We start from the raw sequence: 21,274 nt of genomic DNA on the forward strand, positions 1-21,274 counted from the left end.
AGGGCTGTGCTGGGATCCAGAAAGGGCAACCTTTCGGTATTGCTTCTGAATAGCAGTTGCTGGAAGTCATGGCTGGAAAGAGGGTTCTTGCAGGTTTCCCCCATGGATCTGGGTGGCCACGGGGATAAGAGGATACTGGAGCAGATGGGCCATGGGCCTGATCCAGCAGGCTCTTCTTATGTGTTTCATAAGGACCCCCTCCTTCCTCCTGCCCCAGTACCTCTGAGTCAGGTGTCCTTCTGGGCTCCAGTCTCCCCCCTTTCTCAGCTTTCTCTTGCCCCCTTTCTATTTAATCTATTTTTATCAGATCTTCCAGAACACCTCCAAAAAATAGAATCACACGCCCCCAAACTCAATCAGAAGCCTGTTCCTCTTTTATTATACGCAGATGACACAGTCCTACTATCATTAACGAGCTTGGGTTTGAAACGTCTTATACTTTCCCTGAGTCTCTACTGTGAAATGAACAAACTTTCCATAAACTACAAGACGACGAAAATCTTGGTTTTCTCCAAAGGTTGGAAACTAGGGAAATGGAAAATAAGAGAACAAGAAATCCAGCAAGTAAAGATGTATAGGTATCTGGGAATTTTATTCCAGAGCAATTTAGGGTGGTCAAATCATTGTACAAATGCTATAAAACAGGCAAAGAGTACCTCCTCAGCTGTTGCTCGTTTCTATTATCAGAAAGGAAACCAATTTATCCCTGCAGCCAACCAAATTTTCCAAGCAAAGGTGTTACTCTATTCTTATGTGCTTCATAAGGACCCCCTCCTTCCTCCTGCCCCAGTACCTCTGAGTCAGGTGTCCTTCTGGGCTCCAGTCTCTCCCGGGATGAGGATAGGACAACAGAGGCGGTTCCCAAAGCAAGGCTGCTGCTTTCCCTTGATGCAAAGCAAACGGAGACATCGGCTCCAAGCCATGCTAGCACCTGTCTGGGCCATGATGGTGGGGGACATGGGAAGGAAGCATTTCCTCCTACCTGAACTCAGGGCCTTTCCCCACTTTTGCTGCAAATGGGGTGAGCTCCTCTGCTACATCCTGGATGGTTTCACTCAGAAGCCAATGTTTCTTCCTTGAGATGGTCGGCTATCTAGCCTGGCTGGGCTCCCCACTGTTGTCTTCAGAAGAGGAAACTTGAGCCACTGCTTCTGGACCAAATATCTGGTTGCAGCATACATCAAAGAAGGAGCCATGCCCACACAGAGGCGAGGCAGTGGAGAAGAGGCACGAGGATCAAGATTTTTCTTTGAGGATTCCTTCGGGATTCACTGGCATCCAGAAATGGCAGCCAATAACTGCATGGATGGCTTGGTTGTCGTCTTGTCCATCATAGTGGGAGCTGGAGACGGAGACCATTCTCCGAAAGCGTGGCCCCACAAAGGGAGGCAGGATATAGGATCCTCCTGGTATATGTGGGGATTGGATATCCAACGGAATTAACATTCCATTACTTCCAAAGGAAGCCTGGCTAACTTGCTAACTTCTCAAGGAACTAGAGCCCTTCCTTTCTGATCTCATGCAGAAAGGTTCTACTTCTTCCATTCTCTTGTAACAGCAGCTGATGTTCAGATGAGGCAAGCTGCTTCATCTATGAATGCAACTTCAAGTAAAGGCTTGCACATGTGAATGGGGAAACTACAGTGGGCACCAGCCACCACTGGGTAGAAATCTTCCCACAATCTGCTACCTGACGCTTCATACAAAGGGTTGAATCTTCTGCAAGCAAAGCGTCTTTGCTGCTAAGGGGCTATTTGCTGCAGTCTCAAACCCCCCCCCCCATGAACACATCCACGCAGAGATTCAGAAGCAAACACAGTGGCCCAACACAGGCGTTTGCAGCAACGTTGAGCAGCAGCTGCATAGGGGTGATGGCTGCAAAATGGTTTCCTCCTCCCCCCTGCAGTTAAACCCTCTTGTCCAATATGGTGCCCCCCCTTATAACTGCATGGGTTGGGGGCTAAGCTCGGAAAGGGAACCATGCAGCAAAGCTCTCTCCCTGCTGCAAAAATCACAGTGCCCGTCACCTGCAAGATGCCACTTTGAAGTATGGCGCCCCACCCACCCCTTTCTCAGCTTGTCCACGCCGCCACAGCAGCTTCTCTGACCTTCATGCCTCAGGACCTAGGAGATAGAAAGGAAAATAAAAGCAAAGAAAGAGGTCATATATGGGAAATGCCGGGGAACCCAGAAGTCTAAACTCACAGACCCTGGTAGGACTCAGGAGCCACCTTGGACCTTCAACCTTTCCCTGTTGCTTCCCTGTGCCAAATTAAAGATTTTAAGCTGCTCAGGACAGCATCCTCTTTGTAAAGGGTCACACACAGTGATGGTGCAAACAGATAATACAAAATAAATCTCACTAAGCTTCTGCCCTGTGCAAGCCTAAGCCCCTTAGAGGCCTTTCCCTTAAAACCATAGACTGTGTACACAGTGTACTTTTAGGGCTCATGCACATTGCCATTGGGCTTATTTGCCTAGGAAGCATAGGTGTGGTTTCTTTTTATTCCCCCCCCCCCATTTATTTATTATGGATTTCATTTTACATGTTAGTTGCCATACCTTTTCAACATTATACATTAAATATACGGATTCCCCCCTTTAACCCTAAACCCTATACCCACCTCACCATTTACCCAAATACCCATGTGACTTCCTTCACTCACATGCATGAGTGCATTGTTGCTACCTTAAAACTCTAACATTGTGTTCATAAATATTAATCACGTTACTCAATCCTCTATTTTAAATCCATTACATCTTAGCTTAATGGACTCAATCAGTGCTCAATCAGGTGTGGTTATCATAAGCCAGCCCAGAGATTCCTTGCCTGGCACAGTACTCAGTACACAGTACACAGTACACAGATTCCTTGCCTGGCACAGTACACAGTACCCTTCTTGTCCTCCAATATGTTGGAAAACCTGTGTGGCAATCTTAGCACTTGAGCACGAGCAAAACCCATCTCCCCAACGTTCCCCTTGAAGTCAAGGCACAATCCTGTGACACTCAACACCCTCCTGGTTTTCCATTTCCAATGCACAGGGTCCCTCCCCAGCTCAAGAACCTGGCTCTGAGCTCCTCTTACCTTCACAGTTCCTGCTCATTATCACTTATGGGCAGCACTTGCCAAGGCAAGTGTATCACCATCAGACTGACAGGCATCCGTCTCTCAGGGCAATATGATGCCTGCTTGCAAACCTGCCCATTGTGACATCAGCTGGGAAACAGGGGCCAGGCTGCTGGGTTGTCAGGCAGCTGTATTAATAATAAAGAATAAAGGGGGGTGTCAAAGTGTAGTGGGATGAGACCATATAGTGCATATTAGGGCCCCCCTCCATCCTTTAGCCGCCCAGAGTGGCTGGGGTAACCCAGCCAGATGGGTGGAGTATAAAGTTGTTATTGTTATTATTATTATTGTTATTGATAGAGTCTTGTAACAGCCAGTGGGGATTCCCCTGTCCTGCCCCTCCCCTTTTTGGCACCTTTTTTGGCATGTGCGTAAAGTGGGAGCACGCTGCTGAGGGCTGAGCTGACATACTTCACACGGCAGCACCAGGCTTCCCTGAAATTAGAGTGTATCCGGGGGTGGAGAGGGCAAAACAAGATTAACATCAGCAGCAGAAACGTTTTCGTATTGCAGGGTAGGAAAGCGAGAAACACACAGCACAGGATACACATGCAGACCTCGTCTACTGCAACATTCTGCCTGTCCCCACAATTAGGAATCAATTATTGGCCAAGTACCAACATATTTGGAATTTTGCTTCGGCTACATTGCAATGTAAATGTGTATGTACCTTATACAAACATTGTTCCACTCACAATACAATAGCACAGCAAAGGAAACCCACCCATAACTGGCCTTCCCTTCTGCTACGCAACTACGAATTTAACAATATGATGGCACAAGGGAAAAAACTGTTCCTGTGCCTAGCCATTTTTGTGTATAGAGTCCTGTAGCGACGTCCAGATGGAAGTAAGTCAAACAGATGATGGAAAGGATCTGCGACAATTTGCTCTGCTCTCTTCCTAGCTCGGATAGCATAAAGTGTCTCTATTGAAGGCAAACTAGCACCGATTATGGTACCCTTTCTGCAATTCTTACTGCTGCACGTTTGAGCCTTTTCTTGTCCATCTTGGAGGCTGTGCCATACCAGGCAGTAATAGAATTACAGAGAACAGTTTCAATGATACCTCTGTAAAATTGGATCAACAATTCCTGGGGCAAATTAAATTTTATTAGTTGATTCAAGAAATGCAGCCTCTGGTGGGCCTTTTTAATAATAATATTGATGTTGCCTGACCAATTTAAGTTTTGAGAAATTATAGAGCCCAGGAACTTAAAGGACTCTACTATTACAACCATGTTACCAAGGATGGAAAGTGGCAGCAAGACGGAAGAGTGCCTTCTGAAATCAATTACTATTTCCATTAGGTCTGCCATTACTGGGATTTCCCAGATGGAATTGACGTTTGGGCGGAATTTCTGAAAGGCGGTGCCTTGTCCTGGATCTTAGACAAGTCAAACCTCAACAACTTTGGGGTATCCTGGTTTTTACTTTTTGAAATATGGCAACCATAACAAAGCTGGATAACTTAAGGAGGATGGGGTTTGCCTGCAGGGTATGTAGAGAAGAAGAGGGGGGGGAGGGATGTTTGGGGTAGAAGGAGAAACATAAAGGACTCTACTTTCAGAGTTATTTTTAAATACTTCCTTACAGAACACACACGCACACCCAGGCACACACTCCATCAAACTACTTCATTATTTCTCAAGCTCTTTTGTGTAAAACCGAGGAATTGTTACTTACTGAAGCTGGGGAGGATTTTTTTCGGGGGGGGGGGAATATTTTAAGAAGATAAACATGGGGAGGGGGGGTAGGGAAGAGATGCAGGAAGATAACAGGCTGCAAGTTAAAGCTGCCGCCTGCTCCCCCTGAATGTGCTTCAGAGAGAAAGAGAGAGAAAGCAGGAAGATCTGGGCTGTAGGTTAATAAAAGGACAGCCACCTGGGGCTCACCTAAAGGCTCCTGGAAGTCACCCCAGGGTACCACGGCACACTGGTTGAAAACTAGTGTAATAGGGTGACGAAGGTGATTGTATTAGAATTATTAAGGGGACGTTAGGGAGGGAGGGAGGGGGAAGAGTGAGGGTGGAATGCTGGAGGTGAGTGAAGATTGGATGAGGCTTGGAATGTTGCAGGTGAGGCAGTTGAGAGCTCTGGGTTCAGGAGGGGATTGTAGTTGGTGTTGGATCCGAAGCAGGGCAGGGCAACTAAGCTATTCAGCTTTAGGATCAGTAGTACAGTCGCCATCGTCGCAATAAAGCAGCATATAAGAGAAAGTCAGTTTGAGACCATATGCTTATATGTGCAAGTCATAATACAGTCCTTTTGTTTAACAGATTAACTGTCTTGCATCACATAATAATTTGTCGAAACAAAATAAAAAAAAATCCTTCCAGTAGCACCTTAGAGACCAACTAAGTTTGTCATTGGTATGAGCTTTCGTGTGCATGCACACTTCTTCAGATAATAATAATTTGTGTATGCTGGGAAAGACTAACATCCTGCCACTCCCATTCTGAATTCGAGTCACACCCGGCGAGAAAACAATTTATTGAAAAAGATCCAGCCGGATATAACGCTGTCAAGCCAATATTATTTTATTGGGGGTTTTTTCTGGGGGGGGGACGCAGACCCCTAAACGTTTTGTGAATATTTGTACTTTTGTCCATTTACTGTATTTATTTTTCCCGATTTGAACTATAAAATGGTGATTTTCTTAAGTCAAAATGAGAGTACCCCTAAACTTTTTTTTTTTTTAGAAAAACTGCCCTTCTTTTTCTTACTACAGTACTGTACTGTACTGCGTTTTCCCGAAGCCAAAGTAGTTATAGGAAATCACGGGCAGCTCCCAGGAACCAATCACAAAGTGACAGGAAGAAACGGTATTGGAGGGCCTTGAAAGGGGTGGGAAGAGGAACACGCTCGCGCGGGTGGCGTCACCGCCGGCCTTGTTCGCCGCCTGGGCGTGGCTTATCCCTGAAGCCATTTTGTCCCTGAGAGCGGGGAGGTGGACGGGGGAAGGCGCGAGGGAGCGTGGGAGAAAGCGGGCGGGGAGGGGCGTGATTTTGAGCAAATAGCGGTCTCTGATTGGGCGGAGGCGGGATTGCGGGGCGGGGCAGGGTCTGCCCCTCCGCCCTGAGCCGTCCGCTTTTAAGCTTCCTGTCAGTCTGAGCCTGAGCAGGGAAGGAGGCCGGAAGTGCCTGCTGTGGTTCTTTTCTCTTCTCCCCCAACCCCGCGACAGGTGGGTTTCTGGTTTGTGCCGCACCCCGCATTTTAAAGGGATGTGTTTGGGCTTCCTGAAGCTGCTACTGCTGCTGCTTCTCCGTGTGCGCGAGGTGGGGGGGCCGCTGGAGGAGCCCCCCACCCCCCAAAAAACTTATTTTCTTCTCCCGCTAGTTTGCCCCTCGTCTCTTCAGCCCTCAGCCCGGTCCCGCTATCCGCCGCTTAGAGGGGTTTGTTCGTGTGTGTATGTGTATATATGTTTTGCGCTCCTCAGCCAAAACTTCCTTCAGGCTTCCTTTTCCTCCATTCTGCGCGAAAGCGGCGCCGGTCGGCGGCCGAGGATGATGGGAGTTGTAGTCTCTGGACGAAGGACCGCAGCTCTCTCAAGCTGTTCCCCCCCTCCCCTCTTCCCGTGCCAGGTGCGGAGTCCTAATTTCCCGCACCTGTTGCTTGCCTAGCGCGGCCGTTTCTCGTTCCCATCTCTTAAGTGTCTCTGGATGAGAATTTAGAATCATTTTTTAAAAAATAATAAATAGTTTTTATTAGTTTTCAATTACAATAATCCAATAATAGCCTCGTTATAGCAATGCCAAATTAGAATACAATTACTAGTACCAATCATTCAGATGCCAAATTATAACTCAAATCCTGAGATTTAAGAGTCTCCTGCTCTTCTGACGGAGCTGTCAGCCAAGTTAACAGAATTAAAGTTGGGAGGAAGCTGAAAGAATTAAAAAGGCAGGCTGTTTTCTGTTTTGCCTGAAAGTTTTGCTACTTGCTGCCCCCCCTCCCCCGTGTGCATGTTTTGTATAGATAGATAGGTCTCGTCTCTCCCCCCCCCCAGCACCTTATTGGGCACTGCTTCTCCCCCCCCCCCTGCCTTTTGCTTTCATGCTCTTACCTCTAGAGTCCTGCTGAGCACTGGCCTCTGCAGATCTGGAAAAGCTAGCCCTAGGCACTTTGTAAATAAACCACTAGGTATTATCATTGGAATATGTAGTGACTGGAGTGGGCTTATACTTGGGTTGACTGGTTTCAAAGCCCCAAAGGATGATCCTGGGCCATGTGGGTGCCTCCCAGCCTAACCTACCTTGCAGGGGTTTATGTGTGCCACTGTGAGAACCTTGGAGAAAGGATGGGATGGAAAACGGAAAATAAGCTTGAATGCACCTTCCAGCACATAGCAAGTTATGCCTCCCAGTAAGCCTTGGCGGGCAGCATGTGAGAAGTTTATTTCCTGTGCGCTTTGAACCTTTACTTGCCCTTTCCCAGGATACCTGCACACACCTCGTTTGGTTTAACTTACTTAGCCGAAACGTAACAGTATAGCCCATATATGCCTTCGTCTAGCAGCTCTTTTCATCCAGGACTAACAGGCTTCTTCTTGTCTACAGTAGCTTTCAAATAGCAAGCTAGTAGCCTGCCAGGCTCTATACCAGAAATGTGAGATCTGATAGTTTTAAAGCATTTTACCTTGGCTTTCAGTTTCTTTTAGAAACGTCTAATATAGATTAAATCAAAATTAAAAAATAAATGCATTCAAGAAAATTGGGCAAAGTGTAGCAGTTAACACAGCCACAAAAACAGGGGAGGCAGGCATTGTCAATTGGGCCAAGGACCTATCAAAAGAAAAAAGGTCATAAGTTTGAGGAGGAGTGTCATTGGAGAGATAGATGCATCTCTCTCCCTTGGGTTTACATTTCTGTTTGCCATTCTTGCCACAGTAGTTTTTGCCCAAAGGCAGCGATGGCAAGGGGAACCCCAACCTTCCCCTCTAGCTTGGAACCTTGGATGGGTGGGTAGAGAAATCACCCCCTTCAATTGCACTGACCTTCAGAGAGCTCAGCGTAGCGATAGAAAAGATGCTTGCTTTACTTTATGTCTACAACCTAGAGAGGAAAGTTGGGACTGGCTGCTTTGTGTTGTGGATTGTTGGGTTATTTTTGTTTCTATTTTTATTATGTACCGGTATTTTGTGTTCTTCATAATGTAATTTTATGTTGTGAACTGCCCTGAGATCTACAGGTGCAGGGTGGTATACTGCTACTATTACTAATAATAATACAGTGGTACGTTTACGAACCCGTTCCGAAAGTCCGTTCTTAAACCAAAACCATTCTTAAACCAAGGTGCACTTTCCCTAATGAGGCCTGCTGCCACTGGTGCCCTTCCACCGTTCGGATTCCGTTCTTAGACTGAGGTAAAGTTCGCAAACCGGGACACTACTTCCAGTTTTACGGAGTTCGTAAACCGAATCATTCTTAAACAGGACTGTTCTTAAACTGAGGTACCACTGTACAGTGGTGCCTCCACTTACGAATTTAATCCGTTCCGAAGGCACCTTCGTAGGTCGAAAAATTCATAAGTTGAAAAGCGCCATTGGAAATGCGATTTCCCATAGGAATGCATTGGAAACGGAAAAATTCGTAAGTCGAAGCAACCCCATCTAAAAATTCGTAAGTCGAAAAAGCCCTATCTAAAACTGCTGCGGTTTCCGTTCGGATATCGAGAAATTCATAAACGTGTGGCCATTTGCCCCATTCGTAGGTCGAAAAATTTGGTTGTCGAGTTGTTCGTAAGTCGAGGTACCACTGTAATCCCTTCCCCCAGCACTTAAGGTTTAGAGCTGCAGAAGGGGAATTGTCCTTGACTTCCCATAGAGGTGCAGTGTGAGATCAGGACTGCAATCCTGTACACATGCGTCCCTTGGTGTGTAAGCCCATAGAACATAATGCGGCTTTTCGGTAAGCATGCATAGAAAATTGTGCCGGTGGCGAGGGATGGATCCTAACGATAACAGGTCTTGCCTTTGCTACAAAAGGCCAATAAAAAATGTACAGACCTTTGAGTTTCGTAACCTTCCTGTAGCATAAGGACAGTAGTGCGTTTCTGTTCAATGTGGAGCACTCTATCAAACAAAGTTAATGCTGAAGTGGTAATATGGTCTGGATAGTGTCTGGTCGAATTTCAGAGACCACAGAAGGGCTTGGTAGGGTTTCTGTGGTTTGTGGTTGGAGGCAGTTACGTTTCTGAATAGCAGTTTCTGGAAACCTCAAGCGGGGAGAGTGCTCATGTGCTTGGGTCCTGCATAGGAGTTTCCGGTTGGCCACTGTGAGAACAGGATGCTGGACTGGATGGGCCATAGGCCTGATCCAGAAGGCTCCTCTTGTGCTCTTATGGTTGAAGCTTCAGTGGCTTGTTATACTTTGTTTTTCTTCCTGTGAGTGTGATGTCCAGTCAGTCTGAGTCTAACAGGTCGATATTCTATTGGCTTCCAGTTTCATGCATTTCCCCCTACAAAACTGTGGCAACGTGCTGTGCAATGAAAAGACATGCCAATCCTTATTTGCATTAAAAAACAAACAAACAAAACTGTAAATGTAATAGTCTTAAAATATTATTAATAGCAGTTTAAGATTTCCTGTGTATATTAAAATCCAGCATATACTGTGTCTGCTTAACATTCAGGATGTATTTTGCAAAATTAGGAATACAGTTTAGTCTTGTAAATAAGTTACCAGCTGACACATATCTTCTTCAGTCTGAAGATGAAAACAAACTAATTCTTCTTTAGTTTACAAACTCTTCCTCACTTGGTCGCTTGGAGACAATTCCTGCTTACCCTAGGTGATCAATTGTTTACAAACCTAGGGTTAAAACAACAAAGAATCTTGTGGCACCTTAAAGACTTTTATTGCGGCATAAGGTTTCATGGGCTCAAGTCCTCTGTGTATTAAAGACGAAATTGTAGTTTTTTGTAACAACCTGTGACTGGATTAAAGCAATCCCTAGTACATAAATTGCTGATCCTTGAGATGCAGTTTTGCCAAGATAGACACATGGTACAAATTGATTGTATTACTCTGGAATGAAACCTTTTCTCTTAAGGGGGGCGGGAATACAACACACAAGTTTCAAATACCTCATTGCTGATGAATGGACAGCTGCTGTGGTTGCTTGCCAGATGTTTTCTGCCTGAGATGTGTAAAATTAAAAATGCAACACAGGCTGGCAAGCACATACAGTATTCCAGAATTGGTGGTTTGCAAATTCAGCTTCCATGTCTTGATTGATAATGCAGCAATGGGATGCTAGCAGCACATGGTCCTTGTAGACTCAGGGCCAAACTATACACTATGTTAAATGTGTGGCTTGGTTTTCTCCTGCAATCAAATAGTTGCCATGATGAGGAACAGCTCTGGGAGGGGCAGCTTTCATTGAGTCTGTGGTGTGATGAGAAAAGGCTAACCTACCACTTTCCCACATACCATGGTTGCTGTTATTTAAGTAAAAATGAAATGGAGCAACCCCTTTCTTAACAGGACTACCTTTAATCCAGTTAGGGTTAATAGATCAATTTGTTGGTTTTGGTTTATCTGTTTAATCATTTTTCAAGTTATAGGTTTGTTCTTTACAATTGCACATCAGTTTTGACCTGGAAAAGGAACCCCCTCACCAAAAAAATCACCATAATTTTAGTGCTCATTTCTCCTAACACACAAACACACACACTTCTGCAAACAGTTTCCTTGATATAATGCATTTTTATGACATGCATGCTTGCAATGCACACTTTCCCCTAATACACATATTCTTGTAAAAAAAATTGGGGGTTAGTTACAGAACTGCAAGTTCAAAGAAGTGCAAAGGCTGAAGGGTGGCTGTGCTTTAATTTGCGTACAGCCAACTCCCTATTTGTGCGGGGGCAGCATTCTGGGCATTCACATGATTTGGTGGAGCACACATAAGCTCCCCCCCCAATTATGCCCCCGCTCCCCTGTTACATCCTCTTCAAGGTCCAAAACAACCTGTTCATCAGTTGAACGCAAGCAAAATGGTTGCCACCTGTATTGTTTCAGGAAGTGTGGATGCAGTAGTCTAGCATTTTAAATGGAAACTTCTCCCATCTCTGATTCTGGATGCGTTCATCCAGATCACTTTTGTCTGCATTTCTGCCCATCCTTGTCTCTATCTGGACACTGACATCAGGCAGATTATGCACACCGTGGACCGACAAGTTGCCCACCTCTGCATCAGTCTGTCTGTTAGCACGTCTAAAGTGCCACAAGTGTTTTATTTATTTCTTTTGGCACAGGAATGTGTAGCTCAGGCACCCTAGCATTCCTTCTTTGGGTAGGCAGGGGTTACCTTGGGACAAGGAACAATGACTTTCGATTTTGGGTAAAAAGCATCTCGCAGAGAGGAAGCAGCCTTTCTTCCCTGCTGTAGATAAGGTCACCCCCGAAACAGTGCCCTATTTTTTGTATTTTCCTGAATCGGTTCAGGAAGAGCAGCTAAATATTATTTTAACAAGGAGGGCCATTGCTTCCTGTTCCCTTTCAGGAAGATGAGGCTTGAGGCCTTACTAAAATGAAGTGGTGATTTGTCGGAACTTCACCGCTCCCCCCTGCAACAATATGGCCATCAGATGACTTGGTTTCACTTTTGAGGCCTAACTTCTCCCTTCTCAAAACACAGAAGGGAATCCTTGCACGCGGTACACTTGGAAACACTTGAGGCAAGCTTCAGTGGAAAAAAAAGGCCGAGCTGACTCCCCATTCATACCTCGTAGCTTTGCAACTAGAACACGGGAAGACCCTGCCCAGAGTGCATTATGGGAAATGGGCCGTGGGCGTTCATTACAGGAACAGAGATGGCAGCAGAAGCAGGCCCTCAAACAGAGGCTGTCACTTGGTGCAAAGCCAAGAGGCAGCCTTGGGAGGTAGAGCCAGAACGATCAAGGTGAGCTGTGACCTTGAAGCAGTAAGTTCAGCAGGGCCAAGGGTGTTGGTCACAGGTGGAAAGGTGCCTAGGTGTCTGGCCCCATCCCAGGGTGAAGACTTCTTCTTCTGGCAAGCATTTGATATTTCCCCCAGGGTGTGGAGCATTTTGTCCCATCATTTTAATCTGAATTTGTTTTTTACCGGCGGATTTAAAAATAAATAAATTATTTTACTGCTGCTCTTACTTTTAATTCCATTTATATTGTGAACTTCCTTGGGCATTTTTTGAAGTTAAAAGGCAGGTTTGAAATGATCTGCTAAACAATAATTGTAAGGAGACTGTGGAAAGGTAAGCGTTGCTGGTCAGGTAAAGACAAGGGCAGGATTGTGGCCGGAGTTTGACTGCTTCTCATTTTCTCTGTGGCTTTTGATCCCATAGACCATCATGGTATCCAGGACCATTTTTGTAAATTTCAAAATCTGAAACTTGAATAAATTTTATAGAGACAAAAAAAAAACACCCCACATAAAACAGCAGCAGCAGCAGCAACAACAAAAATCTATATGCTACCAGGCCAGGTTCAAGGTGCTTGTATTAATTTGCAAGGTCCTTAACAATTTGGGTTCAGGGTCCTGCAAGGACTGCCGAATCTCTTATATCCCTGCCCGATCACCAATGTTTTGTGGGGTGGTCCCCTATGGCTTGGATGCAGGGCTTGTTTCCACCAGGAGCTGTGAGTTTAGTATTGAGGGCGCAATTTTATGGAACTCCCAGTTGAAGTCAGACAGTCCCCCTCCCTACTGAACATCCAGCAGGCATTTTAATGGAGATTTTATAGTTTTAACAACTTCTTCTTTTTGCATTGTGTCTTTATAAATCACTTATTCACCATGGGAGTTAAACTGTTTGAATAAGAATAAACAATACGGGACTAAACCGCTCCCACAATAACAGCTTTGTAGCCAAAATAGGGCCACTGGAAAAAAAAAAAAGAGGTACCTTACTTGTTTGAGGGAACCCCAAGGTTTGCAGAAGTGCATTAAAAAAAAACTGCCTAAAGAGGACAGACTTCTTTAAAAAAAGGGTGTACTGTGTATGTGGTCAGGAGGAAGCAGCACTGAGAAAGTGTGCACGCAGCCCTTCAGTGAGCCTCTGCCACACCCTTCCCAGCCAGCCAACACCACCTCTGCCTGTCTGGAAATCTGCCTGTGCCGGGAAGTGGTGGGAGAGAGGGGTGCCCAGCCTGGACAAGGCTTGCAAGCCGGAGACAGGACACCGTCTCTCGCAAGACCCACTCCAGTTGGGTGCAGTGTCTGGAGGTTCCCCCATTCTGCTTCTGGCTCACCAGAAGCACAGGGAAGTGGCCTTTGCTAGCCCGAAGCTCAAAGGAGAGGTGGAAAACGAAAGAGCCTTGCGAAACAGGAAAAGGATCCTCTAGTCTACTGTCAAGAGGCCGGGTACCGGATCGATTTGATACAGCTGCAGTTGTGGCTAAGAGAGCAGTTCCTTTCCCTGTCACGGAGAGTCTGCTCGCTTAGTCCAAAGCTCAGAGCTGTATGCCATTGAAAGCTACCAAATATAGAATATTAAAAAAAAACACACCTTAATGTTAAAAAGAAAGGAAGCCAGTCGCTAGTCTTAAAAAGGGAAGCAAGTTTCTCTAGGACTGGCGGTGTTTCTTCTATCTCTGCACTGAAACACTTCATGCAAGACATAGCTCAAAATGCCCATCAGTATTTGGTGGCAAGCCTCACTTTCCCCCTTTTTTGTGGGGAACATGACCCATCACTGATGCCCAATCACAGCTGCATTAAAATCCTTGCTTTATTTCTCCACTATATCCTCATGTTTGCACCTTTTTTGGGGGGGGGGTCTGGAGGGGTTTGAAAGGAACCAGACATTTGGCGGACTGTGTGAGCTTTCCAGTTTAGTCCATAGGTCTAAATTGGTTCAAACGCTGAATGTTGAAGGACAGAAAGGGGGTGGGGTGGGGGAGAGATGGAAGGTCAGGTTGAGAGCATTTGAGTCATGGAGTATTAGGGCATCATTTGAGAAGATGGAAGATCGAGGTGGGGTGGGGTGGGGTGGTGGTGGAGAGAACTGGCCTCCCTAAAAATGCATGCCCTGAAAGCAAAGTTTGGAAGAGGAATTTGCCACGAGATTTTAATAAGCTCCTCACGTGCTATAGGAGAACTGTCCCCACTTCCCTGAATGCCTTTCCCGGTTTCTTATTCCCCAGAGTCTTCCCCTACCCGCCCGCCCACGCTAAATAGCAATAAAATGCACTCAGTCAGGACTGGCAACCAGCCCAGACCTGAACCTTCTAATGTGATGTAACTAAGCAAGGAAAATGGAGGTGGGGGAAAGGAAAGGGGGAATGTGTCTGTCTATCCTTCCCTCTCACCACCCAGAACAGGAAGGAAGGAACAGCCGCCTTGTATCCACTGCCCAATGCATCCTGTTCAACAGGAATTGCCAATCCCGTGCCCACGGGCACCATAGTGCCTGTGAAAGCCTGTGAAAGCCTTTCTGCCCCCACATGTACCATAACCCTCAGTTTCCCCGTTTTGGTTTTAAGCGAGTTCATAGCATTTGCAGGGAAGTTATTAATGTTAGAGGTTCTATTGTGTGTTTAATACTTCGTTGGGAGCCTTCCAGAGTGGCTGGGGCAACCGAGTCAGATGTGTGGCATATAATGAATAAAGATAAAATAGTAGTAGTGGTAGTTAGACCATACAGGCACGATCCTTCTCATTTTTGTGTGTGAGAAATTAGCCTGTTCCACCCTTTCTGTGTTTTACTTCTCCTGACACCCCCCCCCCCAAATATCCTTCAGGTACCCATCTATGGAGAGATGTACTTAGGAGAGATATTTATTTACAGCTGGTGTGTGTTGGGGGAGGGGCAAGATAGGAATGTGTGGCCTGTGTGCATGTGTGGTTTGCCTGAGAGGGACATGTGAATTATGAGCAAGTGAGAGAGAAGGGTCTGTAGTCTGCGTGTGTGTCATGGAGCCACCTTGCACATTTCGCCCACTCCCTGTTATCAGACATCGTCAGTGTGTTTGTGAGAGGGAAGGGGAACTCAATAGAGTGTCGTCTCCACATTCTGGACCGTGTGTTGAGATTCCTGCATTGCAGGGGGTTGAGATGACCCTCAAGGGTCCTTTCCTACCCCACATTACTATGGTTCTATGAAGAGAGGGCATCTGTTCTAATGGCTTGTTCTTTTTTTGGTGGGATTTATCTTCCAGCCTTCTAGCAAAAGGAGGAGATGGCCGTAATGGAAATAGCTTGCCAAGACGCTCCAGTCCCTGTTACCGTTGGGCACCCAAAGGAGCTTCCTACGGATAAAGGACCGAAGGAGGTGGTGATTGAGAAAAAGAGCAGCGTTTGCAAAGTAGAGGATCCAGAGAAAAATGTGTTCCAGGGACCGTGGAAGATTCTGAGCGACGTGATTGCCAAAGGAACTGCCAAGGAAGACAGTGGGGAAGGGAGCTTAGCCTCTATCTCCATCATTGCCCAGGCAGAATGTAAGTGGGGAGCTGCAACGCTGAGTGGGTGGGGGGCTAAAATTGGATTGTGGCTGGGGGTGAAGCTGTAGCTGTAGCTTTCTGCATCAAAGCCCTCTAGCAGACCTGCAACCCCATCAGCTCAGCTAATGGGAAACCTGTTCGGCAGACATAGCCCATGATTGCTGTTGCTTCACTCACCAGCCATTGCAGGAGGATCCCAGCCGCTGAGGTATAAGGAGCTGGTGTGTCAGAATAACATTTTATGCAGCAGTAAATAAAAGAAACCAAACATATGTAGCCCTTCCAGGGCTCAAATTCTGGGAAATATGAGCGGTTTAGTTAGAATACCCTAGGAAAGGTCAACAATTATGAGGCACAAGAGAAATTGAAGTGTTAAAACAGGGCTACTTTATGCATGCCTGGGAGCCTTTTTTCCACTGAGCCGTTCCCTCCTATGCTGCATTGTAAACTGCTCCTGAAACACACTCCAAATTTTGAAGCCGCTTGTGATGCAGAAGCATGTCTCGCCCACCCAGACACAAATCCTAAACTCCCATGGACATAGAGACCAAATATGCAATTATTTGGATTCTCGCTTGCATATTTTTTCATCCAGAATTGTGATTCCTCCCCACATCTCCCCAAACAGAATACTCACAGTCCCTCTTGGTGATCTTGTGGCTCTTTTGGGAGTTAGGTTTTGACATCCTCCTTTGCTACTACAGAAAAGCTAATTTCCGGAAGATGGTATGACTCTGGCATTTCCTGCCTCACCCTGGCTTGTATTGGCCTCGTTTGCTTTCCTCTGCAGGTGAGATTAGCCAGGAGTTCAGCCCTACGTATTCTGAGAGGCCTTTTCTTGCTGACACCAAACGATTCAGGTAAGGTCTCCCCTGTAACACAGTGTGCAGAAAGAGCCACAAATCTCAGTTGCATTGTGGGGCAGGAACTTTGATTCTAGAATGCATCTTCTACTCCATCTTAACCCTGTGTCCTGGGTATCCTTTGAATACCCAATATTCACCATGGGGTTTATTATATATGAGGCCTAGTTCTCATGTGATGCTGAGCCAAACAATGGCTTGGTGTGTTTTATGCAGGCTTGCATGGAGAACATCGTTCCTTTGCTCCTGCTGTCATTTTTGCTGCGCCATGCTGAACTTGACCATGGCTTGGCTTAGTGTGTCCTTTGGACCTGGCCTTGTGGCTCAGCTCTCTCCAGGTTAATTACAAGTTGTAACCAAGGTTTGTTCCCAGACGACATGCCAAGCCCAAGCTGTGGCTTAGCTGAGCACAGCAGGGGCAGCACAGTAACTGGGGAAGCACATACTAAACTATGGTTTGGATTAGTGTGAGGTATGAACGAGGCCTAAGCCAATGACTTAAATAATAGAAAGGATGGGAAGCTGCAGAGTGGGGGACATCCAAGTTATTGTGTATTATTTTGTACCTGAGTACATGGGGTTGAGCTGAACAGTCATCCATTGGTGTGTGTAAGAAATACCGGTAATTGCTTATTGCAACAAAGAGTAAAATGTCTCCTACCGAAAAATCCCGTTTTTGTAGCTTTTCCATAGTTGTTGATGGCTGTTGTGAAGCCACTGACTCCCTCCCACTGCTTTTTAGGGCTGCTTCTCCTTCCCAGAATGATCCTAGCCAATCAGAGATCACATGGTAAACATGACCACACCTCTGAGGTCAAACAAACCAATTCAGAGTAAGGACAATTATTTCAGCGTTGCAGCCCCCTCACTCCCAATAGACTAACACCTTTAACCCCAAAACATTGTTGAAAAGGAGAGAGATGTATTTTGTACTTTGACCATGCAAAATATACATTTTAAGAAATGGACTTAGGTCACATAAATTAAAATTAGTGTTTGTCGCACTATTTTTGTTTGTTTGTTAATGCAGGGTCTCGTATAATCCAGTGCCAGGCATTGTGCAAAATGGAATTCCATTTTGTGGCCAAGAAGCTTCATTGTTCTTAAGATCTAGAGTTTCTTCTAACTTCTCCTTTTATACCTCTTAGTTTTCAATTCAGCTAGAGAAGGCCGTGTTCCGTCGCTGCTGCTTTTAATCTAAAATACCTTTGCAATACCCTTCTCTGTGCCAGCCGGTCTTGTAGCCTCGATCAGATCCCCAACAATGTGGCCTACGCAACTGAGGGCAAAATTGCCCCAGCCTACAGGAAAGCCATGCATCGTGGCAAGTCCCGGAAGAAACGGCGAAAGAAAAGATCCCATCTTCTTACACACAAGGAGTCGGCCTCCCCACCTCACAAGCCAAGAACGCCAGAACAGGAGAGCTGTGTGCCAATTCCAGTGCAGGTAAGGCCTTTCCTATGTTTTCTTCAATCATGCCCAGGTATAGTACTTTCTTAGGAGTAAGAACAAGCGAAATCCCAGGTAACTGGTTTGCTGATACCTTCCGAAACCTGAAATCTGGCCCCAAAGAATTTTGAAATGCATTTTTGGCCTGGCACCTAATTATTTGAAATAAATTTTCCCCAGGCCCTGTCAGTGCGGCTTGTATTTTGAGAGCAGCCCCTGCTGAGAGAGAATCATTCCCCGCTTGATCTAACTCTGTCCCCCTTTTCTTCCAGGAGGATGACTCGCCCTCGGACACCCTCTTCAGTAGCGCTTCCTGGCTTTCAAAGTCATGCAAGGATTTGGGCTGTGATCTCAGCACCTTGGAGAAACCAAAAAAAGCCCTACCTGCTGGCAGGTTGGACTTGCTGAAGAATCGAGGAAAGCTAGAATTACACAAGCTGATCAGCCCCGCTCAGTGCCTGAGCCATGTCTGGAAGGCCCACACGCAAGGCATTTTCACCCCTCAATCAGAGACTCCACACCCCTTCCCCTATGGGAAGTTTCCCCTTGATTTCTGTGGCTACAGTGACCTCTTTCCTCCCTTGAAACTCAACCCTCTGAGGACCTATCTCTTTGATGACCTTTCCTGTGTGGATGGTGAGCAACGCCTCTCAGGCCTGAGCTTGGAGCAGAGCTTCTCCAAATGTAGCCACCAGCCTGCAGAAAGCATCTCAGACAAGCTGTCCATGGAAGAATTTCTGGTGGATGCCTTGAAGGGGAGTGTAATCCTCGGAGAACCAAGAAACCTAGCTTGCTTAGCCAAGACCTGGAAAGGAGGTGGATTGAATCCAAAGGGGATGGATGGAAATGAAGGGGTGCTGCTTACGGAGGTGAGCCTTCACAGAAGCTGAAGCTAGGGGTGACAATGGCATCTTCCTCAGAGTAGATTACACCATGTTCTGGGAAGTAAGGGACCAGAGTAACCCATCGCCTGGGGCCTTGTTTAAACTTCAGAACCAGATTTTGGGTGCTATTTGGGTGGCTGGGGAGGCCCAGTCAGATGGGCGGGATATAAGTGTTGTTGTCTTAGTCGTGTTCGACTCTCTGTGACCCCATGAACCAGAGCATGCCTTGGAAACTCTCACTTTCTTCTCAAAGCATCTCCTTTTTTTATGTCCATGGAGTTTTCTTGGCAAAATACTGGAGTGGTTTGCCAGTTTCTTCTCCAGGTGGATCACATTTAGTCTAAACTCTCGGCTATGACTTGTCCGTCTTGGGTGGCCCTGCATGGCATAGCTCATACCGTAGCTTCTTGGAGTTATTCAAGCCCCTTTGCCACGACAAGGCAGTGATCCATGAAGGGGGAATATAAGTAATAAACTATTATTATTATTATTATTATTATTATTATTATTATTATTATTAATTATTCGGCAGTGGTCCTGTTCATAGTAGACCCACTGGGGCTAATGGGCATAACTAACTTGGGCTGATTAATTTCATTGGCCCTACTCTGAGGAGGACTAATAAACGTTCGGAAATATTTTGTGTTACACAGCCTCCTTGGAATGTATCACTCTAGGCTGCAAGTGAGGGCTTGCTTGCTTGAGGGCTCCCTTGTGTGGGGGACATCACAAAAACAAACCCAGCGTGGCAAACTGTCATGCCTAAGAGAAAAAAAATGAGGCTACTGCCTTTTGTCCTGAAATGCTAGATTTCCACGGGCAAGGAGGTTTTGATGAGCGGTGGTTGTGGATTCAAAAACGTAATTTCCTCACATGCTGTTTCAAGTGGGATAGCTTAGAAAGGGCTCCAGTACGTGATACATATTTTTTTTTCAGTAGACGAGACTTCTTTTTAACGTAATTTTAAAGCTCTTCACTGAGATAGGAGTTAAGTGAGGAGGACGGGGACTTTGCTTTCAAGAGTACTCCAGCCCTTTAGCTGTTTTGTTCGTGTGCGAATGTTGTCAGATTAGGTGCCTCTTCTGGAGAAAATAGCTGTTTGCTGTCTAGAAAAGCAGAGGGAAAGGATTGTGGGGTATCATTGCATGTACATGATCTTACTTGTTAGGGGTAAAAGTGGAGAAATACTCCAATGGGGACGGTAGGAGATGCTCACTCTTGAAGGACCCCTGCAGACGTTTGACAGTGGGGATGAAGGATGTCTTTTGGGATCAGCCTGGGGGGGGGGGGAATTGCCTATTGCTCAGAGATAATTAAGTAAAAACTGAAGTGTGTAAGGCAGAAAAGGGCTGAGGAGGAAGCCTGGATGTGAGGGGTTTGCTTGTAGCCCCTCTTCTCCCAATCCGTGCTTCAGGGGAGATACTCAGGCGGGAACCATCAACCACGCTTGGCAAGATAGCATCACATGGGCAGAGACCAGAAGTGTTCTAATGTCCTGCATCCACCCGCTATGTCTACATGACGACGTCGGATTGGGGAAGAGCTGCCGCTTTGGGTGACCTGTCTAACTTGGGCTTGCCCACACAAGAGAATGTTTCCTATGAGGGGAAATCGAAGTGTTTGAGGCTTTATAGATTGAAAAGAAAAAAGAAAAGAAAATATAGCTGAATTCAGAGAGTGATACAAGAATTTGGAATTGTGACTGGTGTGGAGAGAGAACTTTGTTTGGCCCTCAGTAATAACAATGCATGCCTGAGTTGCTCAGTGAAACTGGTTGGTGCTAGATTTGGGATGGACGAAATGAAGTATTTCTTCATGGAACACAGAGCGAGCTTTTAGAATTCATTAATGCACGATGTCGGTTAAATAGTTTTCAAAAGAATTAGACTAATTCACAGCTGTGTGATTTTAGGATTTAAACAATGCAGTGTATGCCTGAATAACACTTGCTAACAGGAACATCCCTGGGGATGGCATTGCCTCCGGGCCTTGTTTATAGGGTTCCCAAGATTACTCGGCTGTTAGAAGCTGGTTGATGCCCTAGATGGACCTTTTGGTCTTACCTGGTAATGCAATATTCTTTACGTGCTTTAAAACACTTTTAATTTTTAAAGGAAAGTTAGTGGGAACAGTTACTTAGAAATCTTTCCATGGGGGGGGGGCAGGGACAAGCATAAGGGTGGTTTAAACTGCAGGAATCTGTCATTGCAAACAATTTGAGCAAGATCCTTTTCTTAGCTAGAAGGGAGCTGGATATTTATTTCCCCCAGTAGAAGGTGTGGTCTCTGGTTCACTTTTTAAAGACTTGTGTTGCTTTCTGAAGGGTATGGTTCTGCTGTGCATCTCTTCAGTGATTGAGCTAGAAGGTCTTTAGTCTGTAGCAGTGCAGATTCTGTGCAATTGTCCTCCACAAACCAGCCCAAAGCGGACTTGCTCCTCTGGCTTATTTCATACATACAAAATCGGTGTTCAACAAAATCATAGAGTTGGAAGGGACGCTGAGGATAATCTAGTCCAGGCATCCCCA

General features: G+C 45.9%; 1 protein-coding gene across 2 annotated transcripts in view; it reads left to right on the plus strand.

Annotated features, from left to right (window-relative positions):
• Nucleotides 1-6,247: 6,247 nt before the first annotated feature.
• The window catches only part of MAP3K14 (mitogen-activated protein kinase kinase kinase 14), a 33,495-nt gene continuing 18,468 nt past the window's right edge, over nt 6,248-21,274 (plus strand). The window contains exons 1-5 of one of the 2 annotated variants that reach the window (XM_035135478.2): nt 6,248-6,311; nt 15,270-15,548; nt 16,342-16,411; nt 17,647-17,860; nt 18,136-18,732. In XM_035135478.2, the coding sequence (XP_034991369.2) occupies nt 15,290-15,548; nt 16,342-16,411; nt 17,647-17,860; nt 18,136-18,732 (1,140 nt within the window). In that variant the 5' untranslated portion in view covers nt 6,248-6,311; nt 15,270-15,289. Of the gene's footprint in view, nt 6,312-15,269; nt 15,549-16,341; nt 16,412-17,562; nt 17,861-18,135; nt 18,733-21,274 lie in introns of those variants that run through there. The other variant, XM_060281084.1, reaches the window with a different exon arrangement.

This window comes from Zootoca vivipara, chromosome 13 (genome assembly GCF_963506605.1).
Source record: "Zootoca vivipara chromosome 13, rZooViv1.1, whole genome shotgun sequence".
Taxonomy (NCBI): Eukaryota; Metazoa; Chordata; class Lepidosauria; order Squamata; family Lacertidae; genus Zootoca; species Zootoca vivipara.